A 27,322-nucleotide genomic window follows, 5' to 3' on the forward strand; every position below is an offset into this window, starting at 1 on the left:
CTTAGCGATGGCCACAGAATGGCCAGGATGGGGAAGCTTTTGTCGCTTCATGCGCAAGGCGTCTTCGCTAGTACCACCCACTCCAATCAGGGGCTCGCTCTGTGGGCACCACCCAGCCACAGGAAGGACCGTCTGGCATGGCGGCCATGGCCAGGAGTTCTGGTGCCCCAAAGTGATGAGCATCGACTCCTAGGCATACACAAGGCTTAACTGCTCAGGTACTAGCAGTGTGATCCCTGTGGTTCCAAGGGGCTCAGCTAAGTGGGTACTTAATAGCCCCACCACACGGACTGGCTACCATGCTGGTGACCTAGCAGGAGGGGGGGGGGGGGGGGGAGAGGGGGGGGGGGGGCAGGGTGCAAAGGGAAAGGGGAGGTGAGGGGGGAAAGGAACCTGCACCATGGAAGCTAGGTAGGGAGTTCATCCTCAAATGGCTCACACTGAACAGAAAATTTTGAAAATGGAGGTCAAACCCCAAGGGGACCAAAAATGCTGAAAAGGAGATGGAAACAGCAAACTAAACAATAGCACAGACCAAAACAATGCCAGGAGGATAGCCAGGTCCACATAAAGTAGTCCACTAAGAGGGGACACGGAAAAAAGATCAAGGATAGGAAGAGAGAGGAACAGGGATGGTAATGCATCCTGGAAAGGAAAGGAGACTGCAATAGCTCAGCACCCCATGCGCACCACACACGTACCCACAGAAGGACTGTGGGCCCCCTGGGGGGCTGAAAATTTGCATCTTTATGAGATTTGCCTTAGTTTTTGTCAGGTAAGCGATCAAATTTGTTTGATACAGCTACATCATATTACAAAGGGTCTTCTGCATGTACAGAGGGAGAAAGGTGGGGAAGGAAAAGGCGAACAGCAACTGCTTGAAGACGGGTAGTCAGGGAGATGGGATGACTACGAAGGTCATCCAATATAATCAGCATGACGCCCCCATGAGATGGGATGCCAACCTCAGGAGGACGGTCAAAACGAATCGGTAAGTAATGTGGAAGCCCAAAGCAGTCTCGAGGGTGCAATGTTATTTCCTGAAGGCAGAGTACAAGGCGATGCTGCGATGCTAGAAGCAGCCATAAATCCTCTTTGTGGGACCGAAGGCCACAAACGTTCCATTGGAGGGATGACAGTCATGAGGATGAAGAGATGCAGGGGTGTCAACCCGGTGGCTGATGGAGAGTCACTACTGTGTGTGTGTGTGTGTGTGTGTGTGTGTGTGTGTGTGTGTGTGTGTGTGTGTGTGTGTGTGTACTGCTGACAAAGGCATTAATGACCAAAAGCTATGAGTGTGTGAATCTTCTTGCTGTGCCTACTGTGGCTCAGTATCTCCACTATATGGTGAGTAGCAACTTATGTGGAATACAGTAACCGAAGAACTTAATGTAATGTGGACTACATGCTCATCTCATAAATTCTTAAACTCCACAAAGGCATAAAATACTGTTCCTGATTTGAAACACAATAAAGTTCAAATTTTACTCAAAATATGAAATAACTTTACCAAGCAGCTATGGGAGAATTCTTTGTCAAAAAATAGTATTTTTATGTGCCACACGCACAATCAGGTGTGTGACTTTACTTCACCACCAGTGAAAGACAATATTTCAAAAGTCTCTGTTATCTTTTCATTGGGCAAGAGACAATAATTTAGGAACAGTTGTTGTTGGGATGTTTAAGGGGGACTAAACAGCTAAGGTCATCAGTCCCCCATTCCAAAAAACCGGCGAAACAAAATTTACGAAACAGGTAAAACCCCAAGGGGGGAGGAGACGCCCCTCCCCCCAGTCACTGAAACAACACCAATGTGGCAGCGAACACTAGAGACAAGAAGAGTACAGACGAACACTGGACAGAAAGATACGGAAGAAAATAAGAGGGTCGGAGACTGGTTGACTGACCATGGGAACAAAAATTGGGAAAGAGTCAACCACCCGAATACACACATTAAAATCTGCGACCAATGGGACACTCGAGGACAAGATACACAGAAAGGGAAAGGGACAGGTCCCCCCTAAATGGAACCATAAAAAGGACTACCACGGATAAAATTTAAAACGTCGTCAGCCATGGAGGCATCGTTGCATAAAACCAAAGGCAACGTGCCCGGGAGATTAAAAGTCTGCCGGAGGGTGCGCAGGCGGGGACACTCCAACAAAATATGGGCGACCGTCAACCGGGACCCACACTGACACAGGGGGGGATCCTCCTGACGCAAAAGATGTCCGTGCGTCAGGTAGGTATGGCCGATGCGGAGCCGACACAGGATGACAGAGTCCCTGCGAGAAGCCCGCAGGGAGGACTGCCACACATCGATCGTCTCCTTCACAGCCCGCAGTTTATTCGGAGAAGTCAGGCTACGCCACTCGTCACGCCACATCTGAAGCACCTTACGGCGCAACACCAGCTGCAAATCACGAGCCGGGAGGCCGATCGCCAAAGTGGGGGCGTCGACCGCCCCTTTGGCCAGCCTGTCGACACGTTTGTTCCCCGGGATGCCAACGTGACCTGGCGTCCAAACAAAGACCACCGAATGACCAGAGTGGGTAATGGCAAAAACAGACTCCTGAATAAAGGATACCAGAGGAGAAGAGGTATAGCAGCGGTCGATAGCCTGGAGGCTGCTCAGGGAGTCACTGCAGATGACGATGGACGTACCTGAGCAGGAACGCATATGCTCAAGAGCGCGCAATATGGCCACCAGCTCTGCAGTAAAGATACTGCAGCCAGCCGGCAAGGAGCGCTGTTCAACATGGGCAGCGTGAGCAAAAGCGTAGGCAGGACGACCATCCACCAGGGAACCATCAGTGTAGACAGGCTCACAGCCTGAAAATGAGATGACGAGCGAAAGAAAACGGTGACGGAGGGCCACATGCGGAACCGAGTCCTTGGGTTCCCGTGCCAAGTCCAGGCGGACGGACGGACGGGTCATACACCAGGGAGGCGTGGGTACACAGGCCCGGAAGGGCGGCAGAAGAGGGAACGACCCCAGTTCAGACCGCAGGGACTGGACGCGGACAGCAATGGAAAGCCCAGACCTAGGTCGCCGGTCGGGCAGAGGGAGAACCCTGGCAGGGAAAAAGCAGGCGATGATTGGGATGGCCCGGTGAGCAATGCACGTGGACAGCATAGTCGGCGAGCAGTCGGTGGTGGCGAATCCGCAACGGGGGAACCCCGGCCTCCACCAGCAGACTATCCACGGGGCTCGTACGGAAAGCGCCAGTTGCAAGCCGAACCCCACAGTGGTGTATGGGGTCCAACAACGTCAACACTGAGGGCGATGCAGACCCATAGGCCAGGCTCCCATAATCAAGCCTGGACTGCACAAGGGCTCTGTACAATCGCAACAGCGTGCTGCGATCTGCACCCCAAGACGCATGGCTCAGGCAGCGGAGGGCGTTGAGGTGCTGCCAGCACTTTTGCTTCAGCTCAGTAATATGAGGAACCCACGTGAGCTGGGCATCAAAGACGAGTCCTAAGAAGCGGCTAGTGTCCACCCCTTCAAGTAGGTGACCGTCGAGGTAAAGTTCCGGATGAGGGTGGACCGTCCGACGCCTGCAGAAGTGCATAACTCGAGTCTTGGCCGCAGAGAACTGAAATCCATGAGTCAGAGCCCATGATGCCGCCTTGCGAACGGCTGCTTGCAGCCTGCATTCGGCGACTCCCGTAGTCGTTGAGCTAAATGAGATGCAGAAGTCGTCGGCATACAAAGTAGGAGACACCGACGACCCCACGGCTGCAGCCAGACCATTAATGGCCACTAGAAATAAGGAAACGCTCAAAACCGAGCCCTGCGGGACCCCATTTTCCTGTATATAAGATGAACTAGAGGCGGCACCGACTTGCACCCGGAAAGAGCGGCGCAATAAAAAGTTTTGAAGAAAAGCTGGGAGCTGACCACGAAGACCCCACTCGCGCAACGTAGCAAGGATGTGATGCCTCCATGTTGTGTCATATGCCTTCCGCAGATCAAAAAATACAGCAACGAGATGCTGACGGCGGGAAAAGGCCGTACGGATAGCAGATTCCAGCCGCACCAAATTGTCCGCAGCAGACCGGCCCTGACGGAAGCCACCCTGGGATGGAGCGAGGAGACCGCGCGACTCAAGGACCCAACAAAAACTCCGCCCCACCATACGTTCGAGCAATTTGCACAAAACGTTGGTTAGTGTAATGGGACGATAGCTGTCCACCGCCAGAGGGTCCGCACCGGGCTTCAAGATGGGAACGATAACACCCTCTCGCCATTGCGACGGGAACACGCCCTCGCTCCAAATGCGGTTAAAGATGGTAAGGATGTGTCCCTGGCAGTCCCTGGAGAGATGCTTCAGCATCTGCGCGTGGATGCAGTCCGGTCCTGGCGCTGTATCAGGGCAATTGGCGAGGGCAGCGAGGAATTCCCTCTTGCTGAAAGGAGCATTGTATTTTTCAGAACGACGTGTGTGGAACGATAACGGCGTCCGCTCGGCGCGCTCCTTTAGAGAGCGAAAGGCAGGAGGGTAAGTTGCAGTCGCAGAGCTCGTAGCAAAGTGCGTGGCAAGGTGGTCAGCAATGGTGGCAGCGTCCGTGCAGACAGCGCCGTCCAGGGAGATTCCAGGGACACCCATAGGGGTCTGGTATCCATAAATCCGCCGGATGCAGGACCACACGAGCGACGGGGAGACACGGGAGCCCTAGGATGAAATGTACCTCTCCCAGCACTCCTGCTTACGCCGTGCAATAAGACGACGGGCCAAGGCACGGAGCTTCTTAAAGGCGATGAGGGTCTCCAGAGACGGGTGCCGCTTATGACGCTGGAGAGCCCGCCTACGGTCGCGAATAGCCTCAGCAATCTCCGGCGACCACCAGGGGACAGACTTCCTCCGAGGGAGTCCAGAAGAGCGAGGGATGGCAGTCTCGGCCGCAGAAATAATTGACGTGGTCAAGACACGGACCACCTCGTCAATGTCACCCTGTGGGAGAGAAGCAATGGTGGCAGCGGAAGTAAAAGCCGGCCAGTCAGCCCTGTTGAGAGCCCAGCGGGGCAGGCGCCCAGAAGAATGACACTGGGGCAGTGACAAATAGATGGGAAAATGGTCACTACCACACAGATCAGGATGCACTCTCCAGTGAAGGGATGGGACAAGTCCGGGGCTGCAAAGAGAGAGATCGATGGCCGAGAACGAGCCATGGGACACACTGAAATGCGTGGAAGCACCGGTGTTCAAGAGGCTAAGGTCGAGCTGAGCCAACACATGCTCCACAGCGCGACCGCGGTCATCGGAGACAGTCCCACCCCATAGAGGGTTGTGGGCATTGAAATCGCCCAGAAGCAGCAATTGCGGCGGGAGTTGAGCCAGCAGCGCAGCCAAGACATGTCGGGGGAGTTTCCCATACGGAGGAACGTAAACAGAGCAAACAGTAATAGCCGGCGAGAGCTCAATCCTGACAGCAACTGCCTCTAAAGGCGTCAGAAGGGGTACTGGCGAGCTACAGACAGAGTGGTGAACAAAGAGGCAAACTCCACCTGAAGCTCGTTGACAGTCAGCGCGGTTCTTATAGTATCCCCGATAACCGCGAAGGGCAGGGGTCCGCATTGCTGGAAACCAAGTTTCCTGAAGAGCAATGCACAGAACAGGGGAAACACTCAGAAGCATCCGGAGCTCAGGCAGGTGGCGGAAATAACCGCCGCAATTCCACTGGAGAATGGAAGCAGGAAGGGACTGGGAGGGCGTGAAGGCGACTAAGAGGCAGACGGCGCCGCAGAGTCAACGGCCGCCACTGAGCGAGAGTCAGCTGTGTCCATAGGAGAGGTCCCCGAGGGTTCCGTGAGGGCGAGATCCGTGGCAGAGGCGAGGATCTCCACCGCATCCCCAGAGCCAGAGCTATTGACAGCAGGCGGTACTGAAACTGCCGGAGCGTCCTTCTTCTTGGACACATTCCGGTCCTTCTTCTCGCGTCTGTCCTTTGGCTTAGAGGGCTGGGAGAGTTTCTCTGAAGGAGCGTCGGAGGCTGACGACGACGCAGAAGCCCTACGACCAGCAGGTGGATGAACCTTCAGCCACTGGCTGACATCCGGCGGGGTAGCAGAAGAAACGGATGAAGGGAGGGCCCCGAGGGACCCCTTCCGCGAGAGAGGAGCCGGCAGAGACGACGCCGGCGGAGACGACGCCAGCAGAGGAGGGGGAGGGGGAGGGATCGAGCCCCCTGGTTTTGGAGCAGATGTCACTCCTGAAGCATGTGCGGGGGGAGTGACAGAAGGGGGTTTGCCTCCAACTGCTAAGGGGGCAACAGAGGAAGGCTTGCCCCCAGACACGAGGGGAGCAGACAGAGATGGACGGCCCCGAGGGCCAACTGAAGGCGGCACAGAGGAGGCGACAACTGCCGCCCGCAAGGGCGACGATAACGTAGCTGCAGCATAAGAAGTTTGAAGAGGGACAGGATGCAACCTTTCAAATTTCAGTTTTGCCTCGCGATAAGTAAGCCGGTACAGGGTCTTAAATTCCATAATCTTCCGCTCCTTATGAAGAACGGGGCAGTCCGGCGAGCATGGAGAGTGGTGTTCCCCACAGTTGACACAGACAGGCGGAGGCGCACATGGAGAATTGGGATGAGAGGGGCGTCCGCAATCTCGACATGTGGCGCTGGATGGGCAACGGGAGGACATATGCCCAAACTTCCAGCACTGGAAGCACCGCATCGGGGGAGGGACGTATGGCTTGACGTCATAATGGTAAACCATTACCTTGACCTTCTCAGGCAATACAGCACCCTCAAAGGCCAAGATAAAGGCACCGGTGGCCACCCTGTTGGTCTTGGGTCCTCTGTGCACACGACGGACAAAATGCACACCTCGTCGTTCCAAGTCAGCTCTCAGCTCGTCATCGGACTGTAACAAGAGGTCGCGATGGTAAATAATCCCCTGGACCATATTTAAGCTACTGTGGGGAGTGACAGTAACAGGGACGTCTCCCAGTTTATCACACAAGAGCAACGCCCGTGACTGGGCTGGGGAGGACGTCTTGAGGAGGATGGACCCATTCCTCATTTTAGACAAACCCGCCACTTCCCCAAACTTATCCTCCAGGTGTTCCACAAAAAACATAGGCTTTGTCGAAAGTAAGGAGTCACCATCAGTCCTGCTGCAGACAAGGTATTGTGGTACATAAGGCTCCTGCTTGGCACTAGATCTGCGTCCCTCCCATGGCGCAGCCAACGAGGGGAACGACTGAGGATCATATTGTGCAGCATCGAATTCAATTTTGCCTCGCTTAGAGACGCTGGTGGCAGTGCGACCACCAGCTTGGTGAGATTTATTGCGCTTCATTGCGCCACATCCGTCCAGATGCCACCTACTCCGAACGAGGGCTCTCCCCAAGGGCGCCACCCAGCCAAAGCAACGGGTACCTGGCCGATATCCCATTGCCCGGAGTCCCCGTGCCCCAGACAAGATGGGCACATACTCCTTGGCATGCATGGGGAGGAAACAGCTCTGGCATCTGTAGTGCGATCCCTGCGTGGTCAGGGGGCTACCACCAAGAGGGTACATGACGACCCCACCACAACGGACTGGCTACCGTGCTGGATTTTAGGTGTTGAAAGGGTTCACAGTTGCCGTGGGCGATAAGAAGGGGATTGCGCACAAGACGAGGAGGCAACCCAGAAGACATGGGGTGTAAATCCCTCCACACGACAATAGATAGCATGCAAGATGGAGGTGCACGATGGACCAATAGAAAAACACCACGTAAGGCGTCCTTCCCCAAATGGCACGCACTAACAACGGAAATTTTGAAAATGGCAGGTCAAACCCAAGTGGGGACCATCACATAAGGCCGAAACTTTGAAGACTCCTTTTAGTCGCCTCTTACGACAGGCAGGAATACCGCGGGCCTATTCGTACCCCCGAACCCGCAGGGGGAAATTTAGGAACACTACTTACCAAATGGTTTCAAGATCATCATTGCTCTGTAGTAACACATTTTTGACAGCAAAGCAAACAGTTCCAGTATAGTATGGTTTTGGTGACCCCATCTGTTGAGCAGTTCCTCAGAAGGTGACAAACCTCTTACAAAAAATCTCCGCAATTCATGGATTGTCATCATGTCAAAATTCATATGTTTTCCACCTAAAACAAAATACATAACCATAAAAATAATTTATAAATAACTTATGTTTGTCATGATTTGATATCTTATGCCTTCTATGAGGGCTATCCAGAAAGTAATAGATGTTTTTGTCTATTGTGGCAGTGGGCAAGGCTACAGCTACCATAACTTTCCAACAGTCTGTACACATCCAGCAGTGATAGCGTGTGGTCTGTGTGTCTCCTACTTTGCTTTCTGTAACATGTTAAAATGTGCACTGCAATAGATAACCCTCCCTCTTTTAAGGTGCATTCTGTGATTAGGTTTTTGTTGGCAAAAATACTGCAAACCAACTGAAATTTATTGTGACCTTTGTGATGTGCACGGAAAAGGAATAATGAGTGAAAGCTGAGTGAGGCAATGGTGCGCCGATTTTAAAAATGGCTGTACCAATGTTTATGATGATGACCGCAGTGGTAGGCCTAGTGTTGTGACTAATGAACTGGTGATGTCATAGTGTATGCAGTGGATCCTGATGCGGTTTGGAATTCCTGTGTGATGGTCTGGATAGATGTCTGCCTATTACACATTATGACCCTCTTCAAATGTCAGCAGTCTGTCAATCAACAGGTGAGGTTGGCCTGTAAGCTTTTGTGCAGTAAATGTCCCTTCACGATACCGTCGGAAACAGTGGACTTTGAGATGTATAGGAGTGTGGAAATCTCGCGCACACATGTATGACATAAGTGACACCGAATCACATACCACGTTTGAAGTCCGTGAGTTCTGCAGAGTGCCTCATTCTGCTCTCTCACAATGTATAATGACTACTGAGGTTGCTGATATGGAGTACTTGGCAACAGCACAATGCACCTAATCTGAAAAATGTACGTTTTTGGGGGTGTCCGGATACTTTTGATCACATAGTGTAGTTGTGCCAAATATAGGTAATTGGAGATAAATATACCAAGAGGACAATATAAACAATGTAGCCACTTTCATACATTTGCTGCATAAGACTGACTGGAGGCGTGTTTATAGTGCCTGTGATGTTGAAAATAAGTTATTGGTAGTGGTGGTGGTGGTGGTTGTTGTTTATGGGATTGAAGGGACCAGACTACTGGGGACATCGGTCCCTTTTTCCATGAACTTTAAACACCCACAAGGAATAGAAACAAACAATGGAGTTGACAAGAGATGACACAGGACAAGAAAGACACAGACAGAGACCAGACAAAAGGAATTAAAATTACACTAAGAGTGACAGTGGTTGGCTGACCACATGGGGCCGGGGGGAAGCCAACCACCAAGAAATGCACTAAAAACCCCAGTCTAAAATCATAGGCCAAAGGTCAGACCCAACACAAAAAAAGGACAAACACTTAGATCAAGCTATAAAAACCCCATGCATGAATAAAACTCTAAACTAAATCTGCCATCGCAAAGTCATCTGATAAAAGTGCAGCAGATGTGGACCACAGTCAAAGCTGACCCGCAGACATAAAGGTGGGTCCTCATCGCACAATAAATAGATGTGCGTCACCCAGGTGTGGCCAACGCAAGGCCGGGAGAGGACAACAGAGTCCTTGCAAGAAACCCATAGCCTCCTTGATGGTCCAAAGTTTGTTGGGTGAAGGAAGGGCGCACCATTCTTCACCCCAGGTGAACTAAGTTAGTAATTGGCTCCTTCTACCGACCCCCAGACTCCAATGATATAGTTACTGAAAAGTACAGAGAAAATTTGAGTCTCGTAACAAATAAATACCCCACTCATACAGTTATAGTTGGGGGGGACTTCAACATTCCCTTGATATGTTGGCAAAAATACTTGTGGTAGGCAGAAAACATCTTCCGAGATTGTCCTAAATGCTTTCTCCGAAAAATATTTCAAGCAGTTAGTCCACGAACCCACGCAAATTGTAAATGGTTGGGAAAACACACTTGACCTCTTAGCTACAAACAATCCAGAGCTAATAGAGAGCATCATGACTGATACAGGGATTAGTGATCACAAGTTCGTTGTAGCTAGGCTCAATACAGTTTCTTCCAAATCCACCAGAAACAAACACAAAATAATTTTATTTAAAAAAGCGGATAAAGTGTCACTAGAAGCCTTCCTAAGAGACAATCTCCATTCCTTCCCAACTGACTATGCAAATGTAGATGAGATGTGGCTCAAATTCAAAGATACAGTAGCAACAGCAATTGAGAGATTCATACCTCATAAATTGGTAAGAGATGGAACTGATCTCCCATGGTACACAAAACAGTTCCGAACGCTGTTGCAGAGGCAACGGAAAAAGCATGCGAAGTTCAGGAGAACGCGAAATCCCGAAGACTGGCTAAAATTTATAGACGCGGGAAATTTGGCATGGACTTCAAATCGAGATACCTTTCATGGGTTCCACAACGAAACATTGTCTCAAAATTTGGTAGAAAATTCGAAGAAATTCTGGTCATATGTAAAGTACACAAGCGGCAAGATGCAGTCAATACCTTTGCTGTACAGTGCCGATGGTACTGTTACCGACAACTGTGCCGCTAAAGCGGAGTTATTGAACGCAGTTTTCCGAAATTCCTTCACCAGGAAAGACGAATGGAATATTCCAGAATTTGAAACACGAACAGCTGCTAGCATGAGTTTCTTAGAAGTAGATACCTTACGGGCTGCGAAGCAACTCAAATTGCTTGATACGGGCAAATCTTCAGGTCCAGATTGTATACCAGTTAGGTTCCTTTCAGATTACACTGATACAACAGCTCTCTACTTAGCAATCATATACAACCACTCGCTCACCGATAAATCTGTACCTACAGATTGGAAAATTGCGCAGGTCGCACCAGTGTTTAAGAAGGGTAGTAGGAGTAATCCATCGAACTACAGACCTATATCATTGACGTCAGTTTGCAGTAGAGGTTTGGAGCATATACTGTATTCAAACATTATGAATCACCTCGAAGGTAACGATCTATTGATAAGTAATCAGCATGGTTTCAGAAAACATTGTTCTTGTGCATGCAACTAACACTTGATTCGTACAAAGTAATGGCCGCTATCGACAGGGGATCTCAAGTTGATTCCGTATTTCTAGATTTCCAGAAAGCTTTTGTCACCATTCCTCACAAGCAACTTCTAATCAAGCTGCGGCCCTATGGGGTATCATCTCAGTTGTGCGACTGGATTCATGATTTCCTGTCAGGAAGGTCGCAGTTCTTAGTAATAGACGGCAAATCATCTAGTAAAACTGAAGTGATATCAGGTGTTCCCCAGGGAAGCGTCCTGGGACCTCTGCTGTTCCTGATCTACACTCCTGGAAATGGAAAAAAGAACACATTGACACCGGTGTGTCAGACCCACCATACTTGCTCCAGACACTGCGAGAGAGCTGTACAAGCAATGATCACACGCACGGCACAGCGGACACACCAGGAACCGCGGTGTTGGCCGTCGAATGGCGCTAGCTACGCAGCATTTGTGCACTGCCGCCGTCAGTGTCAGCCAGTTTGCCGTGGCGTACGGAGCTCCATCGCAGTCTTTAACACTGGTAGCATGCCGCGACAGCGTGGACGTGAACTGTATGTGCAGTTGACGGACTTTGAGCGAGGGCGTATAGTGGGCATGCGGGAGGCCGGGTGGACGTACCGCCGAATTGCTCAACACGTGGGGCGTGAGGTCTCCACAGTACATCGATGTTGTCGCCAGTGGTCGGCGGAAGGTGCACGTGCCCGTCGACCTGGGACCGGACCGCAGCTACGCACGGATGCACGCCAAGACCGTAGGATCATACGCAGTGCCGTAGGGGACCGCACCGCCACTTCCCAGCAAATTAGGGACACTGTTGCTCCTGGGGTATCGGCGAGGACCATTTGCAACCGTCTCCATGAAACTGGGCTACGGTCCCGCACACCGTTAGGCCGTCTTCCGCTCACGCCCCAACATCGTGCAGCCCGTCTCCAGTGGTGTCGCGACAGGCGTCAATGGAGGGACGAATGGAGACGTGTCGTCTTCAGCGATGAGAGTCGCTTCTGCCTTGGTGCCAATGATGGTTGTATGCGTGTTTGGCGCCGTGCAGGTGAGCGCCACAATCAGGACTGCATACGACCGAGGCACACAGGGCCAACACCCAGCATCATGGTGTGGGGAGCGATCTCCTACACTGGCCGTACACCTCTGGTGATCGTCGAGGGGACACTGAATAGTGCATGGTACATCCAAACCGTCATCGAACCCATCGTTCTACCATTCCTAGACCGGCAAGGGAACTTGCTGTTCCAACAGGACAATGCACGTCCGCATGTATCCCGTGCCACCCAACGTGCTCTAGAAGGTGTAAGTCAACTACCCTGGCCAGCAAGATCTCCGGATCTGTCCCCCATTGAGCATGTTTGGGACTGGATGAAGCGTCGTCTCACGCGGTCTGCACGTCCAGCACGAACGCTGGTCCAACTGAGGCACCAGGTGGAAATGGCATGGCAAGCCGTTCCACAGGACTACATCCAGCATCTCTACGATCGTCTCCATGGGAGAATAGCAGCCTGCATTGCTGCGAAAGGTGGATATACACTGTACTAGTGCCGACATTGTGCATGCTCTGTTGCCTGTGTCTATGTGCCTGTGGTTCTGTCAGTGTGATCATGTGATGTATCTGACCCCAGGAATGTGTCAATAAAGTTTCCCCTTCCTGGGACAATGAATTCACGGTGTTCTTATTTCAATTTCCAGGAGTGTATATAAATGACCTGGGTGAAAATCTGAGCAGTTCTCTTAGGTTGTTCACAGATGATGCTGTAATTTACCGTCTAGTAAGGTCATCCGAAGACCAGTATCAGTTGCAAAGCGATTTAGAAAAGATTGCTGTATGGTGTGGCAGGTGGCAGTTAACGCTAAATAACGAAAAGTGTGAGGTGATCCACATGAGTTCCAAATGAAATCCATTGGAATTCGATTACTTGATAAATAGTACAATTCTCAAGGCTGTCAATTCAACTAAGTACCTGGGTGCTAAAATTACGAACAACTTCAGTTGGAAAGACCACATAGATAATATTGTGGGGAAGGCGAGCCAAAGGTTGCGTTTCATTGGCAGGACACTTAGAAGATGCAACAAGTCCACTAAAGAGACAGCTTACACTACACTCGTTCGTCCTCTGTTAGAATATTGCTCCGCAATGTGGGATCCTTACCAGGTGGGATTAATGGAGGACATCGAAAGGGTGCAAAAAGGGCAGCTCGTTTTGTATTATCACGTAATAGGGGAGAGAGTGTGGCAGATATGATACGCGAGTTGGGATGGAAGTCATTAAAGAAAAGACGTTTTACGTCGCGGCGAGATCTATTTATGAAATTTCAGTCACCAACTCTCTCTTCCGAATGCGAAAATATTTTGTTGAGCACAACCTACATAGGCAGGAATGATCATCAAAATAAAATAAGAGAAATCAGAGCTCGAACAGAAAGGTTTAGGCATTCGTTTTTCCCGCGCGCTGTTCGGGAGTGGAATGGTAGAGAGATAGTATGACTGTGGTTCGATGAACCCTCTGCCAAGCACTTAAATGTGAATTGCAGAGTAGTCATGTAGATGTAGAAATCGAGCCGAAGGCATGGGCAGGGCACATACCACGGGGGTATACGCAGGTGGGCCGGGAACAGAGATGGAAGACTGAAACCATCAAGCGCAGAGAGAAGGGGTCTGATGCAAACCGCGATTGTACACCCTGACCGGGGCCGCTGTTCTGGAAGATGGACGACCAAATAAGGGAACAGGAGACGCTAATTGGGATGCCTGTGCAAACTACAAACATGTGTAGCATAAGCGGCCAGTAATTGTTGGTGCCAGAACCGCAATGGAGGGTCTTCAGCCTCCACAAGTATGCTGTTGACAGGGCTTGTTCAGACAGCTCCAGTGGGAAGTTGGACCCCGCTGTGAAGGATGGAGTCCAGCAACCGAAATGCGGAAGTGTATGTCAAACCGTAAGCCAGGCTCCCATAATCTAGACGGGACTGAATTAATGCATGGTACAGCTGTAGTAGGATAGACCAATTGGCACCCCAGCTTGTGTGACTCAAGCAACAAAGAGCGTTAAGATGCCGCCAGCACATTTGTTAAGATGCTGTATATGAGGCAGCCAAGTCAACGGGGTATCAAAAATCAATGCCAAAAACCGAAGCTTCTCAACCACAGCAAGAGGTTCGCCATAAAGATAAAGCCATGGCTCAGGGTGAACAGTATGTCGCCGGCACAAATGCATAATGCAGATCTTGGCAGCTGAAAACTGGAAGCCATGCACTACATCCCAAGCCTGCGCCTTTCGGATAGCGCCATGCAGCTGCCATGCCAATGGATCTATATTAAGGCAGAAATCGTCAGCATACAAGGAAGCTGAGACAGACGTTCCCACTGCCACAGCAAGCCCATTAATTGCAATAAAAAAGAGGCAGACACTTAAGAAAGATCTTTGTGGCAACCCAATCACCTGAACTCAGGAGGAAATATGCACATGGAAGGAACGAAGCGACAGAAAATTTTGTATGAAAATCGGGAGCGGACCCCTAAGACCCCAACCATGAAGCGGAGAGAGGATGTGATGTCGCCATGTCACATCGTATGCCTTCCGCAAGTCAAAAAAGACAGCGACCAGATGCTGACAGCGGGCAAAGGCTGTACGGACGGCAGACTCCAGGCACACCAGATTATCGGCAGCAGAGTGGCTGTTATGGAACCCACCCTGAGACAGAGCCAGAATGCCCCAGGACTCAAGCAGCCAACTCAATCTCCAGCTCACCATGTGTTCGAGCAACTTGCAAAGAACGTTGGCGAGGCTAATGGGGCAGCGACTGTCCACCTCCAGTGGATTCTTGCCAGGTTTCAACTAGGGGATTACGGTGCTTTCCCGCCACTGCAACGGGAGCTCATCCTCAACCTAGATACGGTTGAAAACGTCTAGGAGGTGTCACTCGCAGTCCACCGAGAGGTGTTTGAGAATCTGACAGTGGATGCAATCTGGCCCGGGAGCCGTCTCAGGGCACACGGCTAGGGCACTTTGGAATTCCAACTCACGAAACGGAGCATTGTACGATTCAGGTTGTCGCGTGTCAAATGAAAGGCTCCGACGTTCCAACTGCTCTTTCAGGGAGCGGAAGGCCAGTGGGTAATTTGCAGAAGTGGAACTCTGAGCAAAATGCTCCACTACGCGGTTTGCAATTGTGCCGGAGTCAGTACAGATTGCTCCATTCAGTGAATACGCAGGTACACTGACGGGGGTCCAAAAGCCATATAGTCATCTAATCTGCGCCTAAACCTGCGATGGAGAGGTACGGAGGCCAATGGTGGAGACATACCTTTCCCAGCACTCCTGCTTGCAGGCTCGCGCACGGAGCCGTTTAGGAGGTTTTCCAATGAGGGATGCCGCTTGTGATGCTGGAGTGCCCGCCCGCAATCTTTAATCGCCTCAGCAGTCTTCGGCAACCACCAAGGCACAGTCCTCCGCCGAGGAGACCCAGAAGAACAGGGAATGGCAGATTCTGTGGCAGTAATGATGCTGGTGGTGACCGAGTGAACCACCGCATCAGTGGCGTCATTGGAACGAGGCTCAATAGTGACAATGGAGGTAAACAAGTCCCAGTCAGCCTTATCCATAGCCCATCTGCAGGGGCGGCCAGAAGAGTGACGCTGTGACAGTGACAGAAAAATCGAAAAGTGGTCACTACCGCACAAGTCGTCATGCACACTCCTGGACAGATGGTAATAGGCTAGGACTGCAGATCGAAAGTTCGAAGGCTGAGTACATGCCATACGCCACACGAAATGTGTGAAGGCACCATTATTTAAAAGAGGAAGGTCGAGCCATGCCAATACGTGCTCAATGATGCTGCCTCAACCTGTTGCCACTGATCCACCCCACGGAGGGTTATGGGCGTTGAAGTCGCCCAGTAACAGAAAAGGTGGTGGCGACTGGGCTACCAGCACAGCCAGGACATACTGCGGGACATCACCATCCGGTGGAAGATAGAGACTTTAGACAGTAACAGCCTGAGGCATCCACACCCAAATAGCGAAAGCCTCTAAAGGTGTGTGTGTAGTGACAGACTAGCTGTGAAGGGGCTGAAGGGCGTAGATGCAGTCACCTCTCATAAGCTGCCCAGTTCTTATAATAACCCCAATAGCCATGGAGGGCAGGGGTTCGCATCGCCAGAAACCAAGTTTCCTGAAGAGCAATGCAGAGGAAAGGGTGAAGGCTGAAAAGTTGTCGGAGCTCAGTAAGATGGTGGAAAAAACCGCTGCAGTTCCACTGGAGGATGACATTGTCCTTGGTCGAGAGAGGCGTTAAGGGACCGAGGAGGCGGATTATGCTACTGGGTCACCTGCTGCCACTAACTAAGTACCTGTGCGAGTGACATCCATTGTGTCTGAGAGTCTGGCGAGATCTAGGTCCTCAGTGGACGCCAGAATCTCTACCTTGCCCTCAGACCACAAGTTCCTTCATCTTAGAGATCTTCTTCTTGGGCTTTTCTTGCTGCTCCTTTGGTTTCACTGGCTAGGAGGGGTCACTGATTCAGTCTCCGGGATGGAGGAGGATCGCAAAGCCCTACGACCAGCTGTTTGTGGGCACTTATGCCATTGCCGGGTGTCATCCTTCCCACTTGTGGAAACCTGGGAATGGAGGGAACCAAGGGACCCCTTGTGAGCGAGAGGAACCGAAGAAGTTGGACTCTTCTCCGGCTTAGAAGCAGGGATGGACGTCCCCAATGGGTGGGGTGGGGGGTAGGTGTTGCTCCCAAGGTAGGTGGCGCAGGAGCAACAGGGTGGGTGAGGAGATCCTCGTGGATGTGGAACATGTCACCATTTTTTTATTTTTTAAGCTGAAATAACAATACTAATAGTATAAATACATACAACACATCATTTGTTTATATTAAAAAATTCGTCAATGGAGTAGGAGGAGTTGGCCACTAGTAAGTCTTTCAGGCTCCTTTTAAAGTGATCTCTATTTGTAACTAAATTTTTTATCCCATGTGAAACTCAACTTACCCTTTTTTTTCACACGGTAAGCTGCAAACCATGGATTAAGGGCAACAGGGAGTTTCTAGACTCCTGGATTACTGGAAAGCATCTGACACAATGTCACACTGGAGACTGTTAATGAATGTCTGAGCATATGGAACAGGTTCTCAGATATGCAAATTGTTGAAACACTTTTTGAGTAATAGAACCCAGTACACTGACCTGGACAGTAAGGGTTAATCTGAGACAGAGGTATAGCCCAGAGCACCCCAGAGAAGTGTTATAGGACCCCTTGTTCTCTATATATGTAAACGATCTGACAGATCAGTTAAGAAGTAGTATGCTATTAGTTGTTGATGATGCTGTTGTGTACTGGAAGGGCCAACTGACTGTAGAAGGATAAAAGATGCCTTGAACAGGAATTCTATTTGGTGTGATAGATGGCAACTTGACCTAAATGTGGAAAAAATGTAAGTTAATGAAGACAAGTAGGGAAAACAAACCCATTTTGTTTGAATATATTATTACTAGTGTGCTGCTTGATACAGTCACATCTATTAAATATCTAGGTGTCATGTTGTAGGAGTCCATGAAATGTAATAAGCACGTATGGTCAGTTGTACATAAGGTGAATGGTCGACCTCAATTTATTGTGAGAAATACATGAAAATGCAGTTTAACTACAATGGAGACTGCATAGAGAACTGTCGTGTGACACATTCTTGAGTAGACCCACTGCTGGAGTATTTGGGGTCCCTGCCAGTTGCATTAAAGAAAGACATTGAAGCAATACAGGAGCATGGCATTAGATTTGTCACCAGTAGGTTTCATCCACAAGTGACTTTTAATGAAATTCTACATAAATTTAAAAGTTAATTCATAGAAGGAAGATGATGTTCTTTTCATGAAACACTACTGAGAAAGTTTAGATAAGTAGCATTTGTGACAGACTGCAGAACAATTCTACTATCATCAACACACATCTCATGTAAGGACGGCAAAGATAAAAAAAAAAATAATAATAATAATAATAATAATAAACAGGGCTTCAACAGAAACATATAAACAGTCACTTTTCTTCTGCTTGTTCAGTTCCCGAGTGGAAGAGGGTAGAGAATAACTAACAGTGATACACGATACCCTCTGCCATGCAATGAATTGTGGTTTGTGGAACATGTATGTAGATGCAATGATACCAAATTTGTTATCATAATACAATGAAAATAAATGGCTTTAATGTACAGATTTAGACAATATTTAAAGAAATTTTTATGAGGATTGGGGCAGGTGGTTGGCCACAGCCTAGCTGAAGGAACCAGGAAACAGCCTGGCATTTGCCTGATGTGACTTAGGCCTAGGATAACCACTGAAAACTTTACCAGGTTGTTTATAAGTGACTGATCTCTTTGGAACCACTATGAGGAATTAATCAACGAAATTTATGGACGATGACTTCTAAGAATCTTCATTTCTGTGAAAACTGTTACCTGGGAAGTCAGTTCCATTTACTTCACTGTTTTTATTCATTTCATGTTTCTAGTGTTTCAGAATGTTTTGTTCTTCACCATTTGTCTGTTTTTATTTTCATACTAATATGATGACAAATACTGTATCACTATCAGATGAAGCCTCGATGTATAAATACATTTTTATGACAGCATACTGGACAATTTATTGGCACTTATTGTAAGTCTTGTTTACAACATGTTATGTGAATTAGGTGCAGATTTCTCTTCCCAGCAAAAGAAACATTAAAATACCTTGTTCCTCCTCCTGATTTATTTACAAATAATTTTTTAAGCAAAACAGCACTCAAAATTTGACGGAAAATATCTGAAAAGTAATCAATTGTTCAAATTAATACTGTGTTTTGTAAATGTCTTCCCACCATCTTTCACATTGGTTTTCATAATTTTCATGACCAAGTCATTACTATGTATTATAAACTACTTTCCTTTTTTGCTCTGATCCCAATTGCTAGACATGTAATATATTAACAGCTTTCAAAAATGATAGTTTAATACAGGTCTATACCAGTTTTCCAGTGGTTGTTGCACAATGATCTTCAATCCCTATTGGGGTATAATCCAAGGCTAGATATCAACAACTCTACATGTCAAAGTCATTGCTTTGACATTCATAGTTTCATACTAATAATAAACAGTCAAGATGTAAACAAAGCCTTTAATAAGTTGATGATCAAGTTATCCCATGAAAAGAAATAGTTTACTCTTAACCACTGCAGTGCTTTCAAACACAAAATAGTTATCAAAGTCTGATTAAATCTAGATAATCTTATTAACATTTCAAGTGTTTGATGAATCTTAAGGTATATCATGTTAGTAGCCTTTAAGCAGTTGGTACTACCAGCCCCGATTTTCTTTTCTTTTTTTTTTTCCTTCTAGGTTCACTCATTCTAGAAAAACATTTAAAAAGTTGTTCAAAACAGTATTGGCAAATTTTACTGGTTTCTGTCCAAACAGAGATTTTTTGCGCTTAGTCACTCCCCTTCCATAATTCTACAGTAACATTATATTAGCTTGTAAATGTGTCAACTGTCGCCTTACTTTTATTTATACGGTTTCTAATGTTTTAACGGTAGAAACCATTTTTCTTCACAACTTTTGCGTTATTGCTATGTTCTGTCAGTTTCCCTCTTCACATACTAGGATATCATTTATTTAAAGCAAATTGGTACACATTGCACTACATTCACAAAGTCCATCATCTTATCAATATACATATCTTAGGGTTATAGGACGCTAAACTTATGTACTTCCTGTTCTTGCCGCCTCCAGAACAGGGAACTTACCAAGCTCTTCCCACTTGTCATTGTGATCCAACAAACGGCACAGCTCTTTGTGTTCATAGTATGGTAGTTGGTAAATATATTTAACTTCTCTCGAATTTGTACTGGTCATTTTGTCATCTGTTTACACTTGTTACACAATCACAACCTAAATTCAAAATATCCCACTCCTCTCACCGCACACTAACACAATACTCAACAGTCAACTACTCTCACTGCAACAGCTGTTTTCACTCAATCTGCTAAGAAGGCGGTAATCACTGTCATTCGTTTAGAAGGCAGTGGATACTGTTACGCTAGGTATCGAACATAATTAATGTCGACACCAGTCAAACGGCGCCCCTCCGGTTACAGAATCACAAAAAATTAAATACTGACATTAAAGTAAAGCAATAGATAACGATAGTGCCAAAAGATCAGTGTAGTAACAGTTCAATCAACACCAAAAATCGTAAGGTATGCGAGACACTGAAGCTCTTAAAGGTGAAATAAAATCATTGCAAGAGGAAAATGTGAGAGTCAAAAGGGAAAAAATATTGGTTACAGATTAAAGTGTTGTTACGGTAACGAAACACAAAAGGTACGTGTGCTTAATATGAATGACTTCAGTAGAGAGATAGAAACTACAATTAATAAACAACGTGCAAATAAAAAAGGACCAACATAAAGTACAAAAATAGTACGCACAGTGTTAAACAAATTGTCGAAAACGCATTTCTAAAAATCGGCATTATATACTCCAAGAAATAACACCTTCAAGTTGCAAAATCATTGCTCTCCCATAGTTAAGAACTAATAAGCTAAATAGTCATTTGGAAGCCAAAAAGTCAAAAGAACGTGTTAATTATAATGCTAATTACAAATCAGTTTTTACCCACTGAGAGACAAATTCCCTTCATAGCTGTTCTGAAACAAGAAATGTGACTGAACAGCAAAAAACGTGTTTGCAGCCTCAAGAATAACAGTAAGTGTCACTACCCACAGAAGATCAGTAATCAGTGAGCGATAAATATACAGACAAAATAAAATACCATGTCAGAGGACAGTGTAAGAGGTTAGCAACAATATTTATTAATCCTAATAAATTTATATATAACAATAATACCTTTTCGCATAGGATGGTCTGTAATTTAACAGATATGGGTTGATAAAATTAAGCAAGAAGTTTATTAGCATGTGCAAAATTGTAAACAGTAAGTGAAATAATATGTGAGTGATGGGTGCGACAAGCTGCCTAAGGGAATAAAATATTTAAAAGAAACACTTAAGAAAAGCTATTCTTAAAATCATAGGTAAAAGTAAAAGCACATTTTTTATGCATTTAAACATAAATGACTTATGTAGAAAACAAAGCAAGAAAGATGGCAGAGAGGCAAAAATTGGCGATGTAAAAAAATTTCTGTCAAAATGGAAAGTATTACAGTATATTGTCTAAATGAACACTTAACACTAACAAAAGACCACATCAAATTCCTCAATAAATTGGAGGACTATGTTGTAGACAGTAGTTACAGTAGTTATAACAAAATTCGTGGGGGTTGCTGAATACTTATGAACAAATCTTTGACATGCTAGGAAACAGATGATTTTAATTTTCTAAACGATGTGGCTGTACTTGTAAGTTGCTTCATAGATTAGAGGGACAAAATATTCTAATAATTCCATTTTATAGAATCCATGTAAATATGTAACAAAAGAGTCTCAAAGAAACTGACAAAAGATAAAAAGAAAGAGATTATAATAGTTGCTGATTTTAACATATACATAATAAATGTGTTGATTAGCACAGTTTGATAACCTGATAAAGCATGTAGTGGTGTCATAGTATTTGTGCAGTGCAGTGTGGCCAGAAAAGGTATTACATATTGTATAGATGGTACAGCTGCATGAATGATTGCAGGTGACTCACCCCACATCTAACTTCTTAAACAGTTCCAAGAGATCACCACACAGCTACTGACCGTAACACCCACATGCCACTCGACAGTACACTACATCCTCACAACTCCCGGACTGCCAGTCCATGTCCGACCACGCCACTGGACACCTGAGAAGCTGAGAGTAGCTAAGCAATAATTGTCTTCCATGCTTGTGCAGAGTATCTGCAGAACATCAAGTATGATTAGAAGTTGGGCTTCAGCACTACATGTAATGCCTAAGAAGATCAATGGATCGTGTCCATGTGGTATTATTATTACCTAAAATCAAGGACAATCCCAGATTGATACTTGGTACCACACATTGAGCACTAAAGGTTTAACGCCTACGGTAAGCGCATCTTTCCCACCTTAAACTTGGTGCGTGCATACTATCAGGTACCTGTGGCCCCAGAAGACGTATCTAGAACGCTGTCACTAACCTCTTCGGCCTCTCGAGTTTACGAGGATGCAATTTGGGTCGTGTAACATTGCACAAACATTCCAGCGTTTCAAGGACAAAGTGATGAGAGACCTGGACTTCCTTTATGTGTACATCAGTAGCCTATTAGTGATGTCCAGCTCCAAAGACAAGTTCTGGGGCATCTAAGCTAGGTATTCACATGCCTTCATTCACATGGACTTCATATCAACCTCTCTAAATGAGTCTTTGGAGCTTCAGAAGTCCAGTTTCTGGGCCAAACAGTCAATGTGCAGGAAATTCGGTCACCACAAGACTGGGTAGACACAATAGTTAATTATCCAAGACCAGTGATTGTTCATAAATTGTGGCGTTTCTTTAGGTGTTATCAACTTTTATAGTCGTTGTGTGCGAAATCATGCAATGTTGGCCACTATACTGAAAGATCTTCTGTGCAGTTTGCATAGACCAGGTGGACAGACTATCCCTCAAGCTCCACTCGCCTTAATGTTTGACGCATCAGTGATGGCAGTAGGGGCTGCATTGTAACAGCAGATGAATGATCTTTGGCATCCTATAACAAAAAGCTATCTCCTTCACAACAGAACTGGACTACTTATGACTACAAACAGTAAGCAGCATATGATTCAATAAAGATATTCAAACATATGCTCGAAGGCAGACACTCGACCCTCGTCATGGACCATGAACCGCTGACATCTGCATTTCATCCATCCACTCACAAAGCATCTCCATGCCAGCTTCGTCATCTGTACTTCATTGGGCAGTTTACAATCAAACTTCTACACACGAAGGGGCGGCTTAATGTCCGAGTACAAACTCTCTCTCGTGGAATATTCAGGCGCCACCAACATACATGCTTTTTTATTGTTATGTCTCTACATTGAAGCCACAATCCTTAGTGTCTCAAAATTTTCGGCGGAAAGCAATTGCGTCACTACACGACCTGTTTCACCCTGATGTTCATTCTACAGTGCAGTTATTGAAAAGAACTATTGTGTGACCTAAAATTGACAGGGACTTTGCCCAGTGCATGGCTGTCAGCATAACAAGATCGCTCGTCATGTTGGTACGCCCCTTAGTATGTCCATTCCGCCTAATGTAACAGTTTGAACAAGTCCACATAGACATCGTTGGACTGTTGCCACCCTCAGATGTATGTACCCAGTGTCCGACTGTCATACACCGTTTCACTTGCTGGCCAGAGATACTCCACATGTGCGAAATCTCTGCTGAGACCGCCGTGGCTACGTTTCTCTGAGGATGGATTGCTGCCTGTTTCGATGTATCGTTATGTATCACTACCGAACAGGGCAGGCAATTCAGAACTCATCTACTCAAGGCACTTGCCGCCCTCGTAGGTACGAAACACACCCAGACAACCGCTTACTACGTGGCAGTGAATGGACTGACAGAATACTTACATCATCAGCTCAAAGCACCTCTTCACTCTCAAGGGTCACAGTGATGGTCTGAGACACTACTGATTGTACTGCTGGACCTCCACAACTGATTTGGTACATAGACAGCCGACAAGACTACCTGGTGAGTTCCTATGTAGCATGCCGCACACTATCATTGATGTTTTATATTTTGTCAGCAAGTTAGGTGCACAGATGTGCAACTTTGGCCTGTTACAGCAAGGAAACAAGTGACTCGATGCCCATTCTTCTCTGCCAATCTATCAAGCTGCGAACAAGTGGTCATTCAGCATGACATGATACTTAAACCTTGGCAACCACTATACAATGGGCTATATACTGTACTCAGCAGGGAGGATAAAATGTTTAGAGTCAACATCATAGGAAAGCCAACAACAGTTTCCACTGACCACCTTAAACCAACATATAGCACTGCTGATACTGGCACAGGCAAATCAGTTACCACACCACCAACAGACATGTCTGAACCACCCACTACCCAACCAGCTGCCGTCGATAACCCACCACGGACACTGAGTGTTACAGCTGACAATTTACAACAGCAACACCTGTTGTCACGTGATATGGACTCCAGGTTAAATTTAATTGTGGATATCATTAACCTATGGAGGGGAGGAGAGGGAGGGGAGTGATGTAGTGGCTGCATAGTGTTTGTGCTTTGAAGTATCAAGATGTAGAAGAGCGCAAGTTGTACAGTGATTACATTTGGATGTAATTTCTGGGATTAGTATTTATTTTTTGTTTTATTTCATTATATTTATAGAGTGGTCTCAGATTGTGTTGTGTGAGCACACCAAACAATAAATGTTGTTTCAGATTTAAATTCATACTTGTTGCAACAGGTATTTTGTTTCAAGGTGCAGTTCACAGCATTCACAAGACAGAGAGGGCAAACTGCAAACGCTTATAGATTACATTCTGGCAAATTATAAACTGGATGATGCAAGAAAATTCTGTATTGTTTTTAGAGCTACAAAAAGTAAATGAACCAGTGCTAGGAAAACTTGAAATAGACAGTACTTCAGCAAACAAAATATAAACTTGTTCTATTGTAGAAGTAACTGGCAATTAGATCGCAAAATTAAAATTCTGAAAATTATGACAGACGTTTCGAAAGTTTTTTTTTTTTTGCACATTTGTACCAAAATTGTTTCCCCTCTAGATTCTGCCATAAAAAAGACAAGTGAACTAAAATGTACAACTGTTAAGACCTTTAAAAAATAGATACATTATAAACTGAATATTATTCAAATTTAGATGTTATAAACTATGTAATACTGTATTTAGAAGACTAGTTAATGTAGTAAAAGAAACTGCACATAAAAAGTTAATTCTGGATCAAACAAATAAATCAAAGATAGTAGGTTCTGTCATAAAAATCTGAATTTGGTGTCATAGCCGACATTCCAAAAATCTCCAGAGAAAAAGAGTTAGTGACAAAGAAGCTGTAAATTCGACAGAAACATCAAAATATTTGAACTTTTCTTTTGCATGCATCGAAATCAGATGCTGCTGTAAGTGGTTGGTTAGCTAATGTTTAGCGACAGTAGTATTATACTTTTAAAAAATGACTAAATGGGATGAAATAATCACTAGAGCAATTAGCACAGTTTCTGGTATAATATCAGGACTGCTATCTATAATAATCAGTTATTTGAAGAAGTGTGCTTCCTATGTGCTTTAAAGCACATACTAGTAAAGACACTATTCACGAAAGCCTCAAAAGAAGATACAGAAAACTACCAAGCAACAAGACTTCTCCCAAGCTTTTAAAAAGCAAAATCCGAAATGTCACATCAGAATCTAATATTGAGACGTTAAATCAGTTTGGCTTCCAGAAAGGCAAGTGTACAATATGTGCCATCAACAAATTTGTTGAGAAAATTTGCCTACCTTTGGACAAGTTTCAAAAACCAAAGGCATTTTACGTGACCTTTAGAAGAATTTTGACTGTATAAACTACTTCCTTCTGCTTCATAAACTAGAAATATGTGGTTTCAACAATAGTGCTTTGAAGTCATTCAGATCATATTTAGCAGAGAGAAAGCAAAGGGTAGTCGTAATGTCAGATAAGGAAATTTTTATTACTCTGGAAAACTGTTTCACAAGGATTTCCACAAAGTTCCATTTTAGCCCAAGTCCTGTTTTTATGTTAGACACTGCCTACTAAAAGAAGTGAAATATTGAGAAGACATTGTCAGATGTCAATATATCTTCATAAACACCACTGTCAGTTAAGTAATTGACTAGAGTGACAAGCATCTGTGACTGGTAGAACTGCCACCAGAGTGGTTGTACTTCCTGGGAACATGGGGCAGTCATACTCATTGTTAGGTTTCCAGATGACTACATCTGACCACCACAAGAGGGAATTGCCATCTTGTGCTAAGTCCTTCACATCTGCACATGCCTTCTGAGAACAATTAATGGAGTAGCTGCAACATGCTGGGGTCATTCCACATCATTGGTCAGGGACTAGCAGCAGCGATATTATGGAATTCTCATCCCATGTCTAGGCTGCCATTAACATCGCAAAACAAATCGCTGTGTTTGGAGTAGTATCATGACTCGTATGCATATACTGCTGATGAACTGCATCGCATTTTGTTCATTTATGCACAAACCCAGATGACCCTCAACAGTGTGTATGGAAGCAATCTGGCGAGAGATTACATTCCTCCAATGTTTTGGAGAGGCACAACCATGATGCTCCTGGCATCGTGGTGTGGGGAGCCATCAGGTATGACTCCAGGTCACAGTTGGTAAAAACTGAGGGAATTCTAATGGGCTCAGGAGTATATTACAGACATCGTGTTTCACCATATGTTGTGTCACACGCAACAGTACGTGGTGCAGTTTTTGAACACCACAATGTCTGTTCACATATGGCACATTTTTCTATGAGCCATGCACATGATATAGAGGTATTCCCAGAGCCAGCAAGACCCCAGATCTGTCTCCAATACAACGTATTTGGAACTAGCTCAGATGTCAATTCTATTCCGATCACAGTATCCAGGATATCAAATATGAGTTACAACAGTTGTGAACCAGTTTGCATCTTGGGAGCTAACAATTGCTTCATGACAGCATCTACATCTACATATATACTCCACTAGCCACCAAGCAGTGTGTAGAAGAGGGCACAATACGCACCAAAGACTTATCCCCCCCCCCCCGTTCCAATCGCGGATGGCGCGAGGGAAAAACGACTGTCTGAACGCCTCAGTACGAGCTCCAATTTCCCATATCTTTGAATGGTGATCATTGCATGATTTGAAATTCGGTGGTAATAATATATGCTCTACATCCTCGGCGAAGATCGGACTTCGGAATTTAGTGAGCAGCCCCTTCCGTTTAGCGCGTCGTCTATCTGCAAGTTTGTCCCACTTCAAACTTACTATGAGTTTTGTAGCGCTCTCGCGATGGCTAAATGAACCAGTCACGAATCTTGCCGCTCTTATTTGGACCTTCTCAATCTCTTGAATCAAACCCAACTGGTAAGGGTCCCATACAGACGAACAATACTCTAAGACTCGACGAACTAACTTATTGTAAGCAACTTCCTTTGTTGAAGGACTGCATCGCTTCAGGATTCTACCAATAAACGCCATTCTAGAGTTCGCCTTGCCCATTACT

The 27,322-nt window shown here is 46.2% G+C and overlaps 1 protein-coding gene across 1 annotated transcript in view; it reads right to left on the bottom strand.

The window, feature by feature from the left end:
* The window catches only part of LOC126272253 (interleukin-1 receptor-associated kinase 1-like), a 152,706-nt gene extending 132,559 nt beyond the window's left edge, over positions 1-20,147 (bottom strand). The window contains exons 1-2 of the mRNA XM_049974967.1: positions 19,887-20,147; positions 7,928-8,113 (exon numbers count right to left, since the gene is read on the bottom strand). Coding sequence (XP_049830924.1) covers positions 7,928-8,113; positions 19,887-19,995 — 295 coding nt within the window. The 5' untranslated portion in view covers positions 19,996-20,147. The remainder of the gene's footprint in view (positions 1-7,927; positions 8,114-19,886) is intronic.
* Positions 20,148-27,322: the final 7,175 nt, after the last annotated feature.

This window comes from Schistocerca gregaria, chromosome 5 (genome assembly GCF_023897955.1).
Source record: "Schistocerca gregaria isolate iqSchGreg1 chromosome 5, iqSchGreg1.2, whole genome shotgun sequence".
In the NCBI taxonomy this organism is placed as follows: Eukaryota; Metazoa; Arthropoda; class Insecta; order Orthoptera; family Acrididae; genus Schistocerca; species Schistocerca gregaria.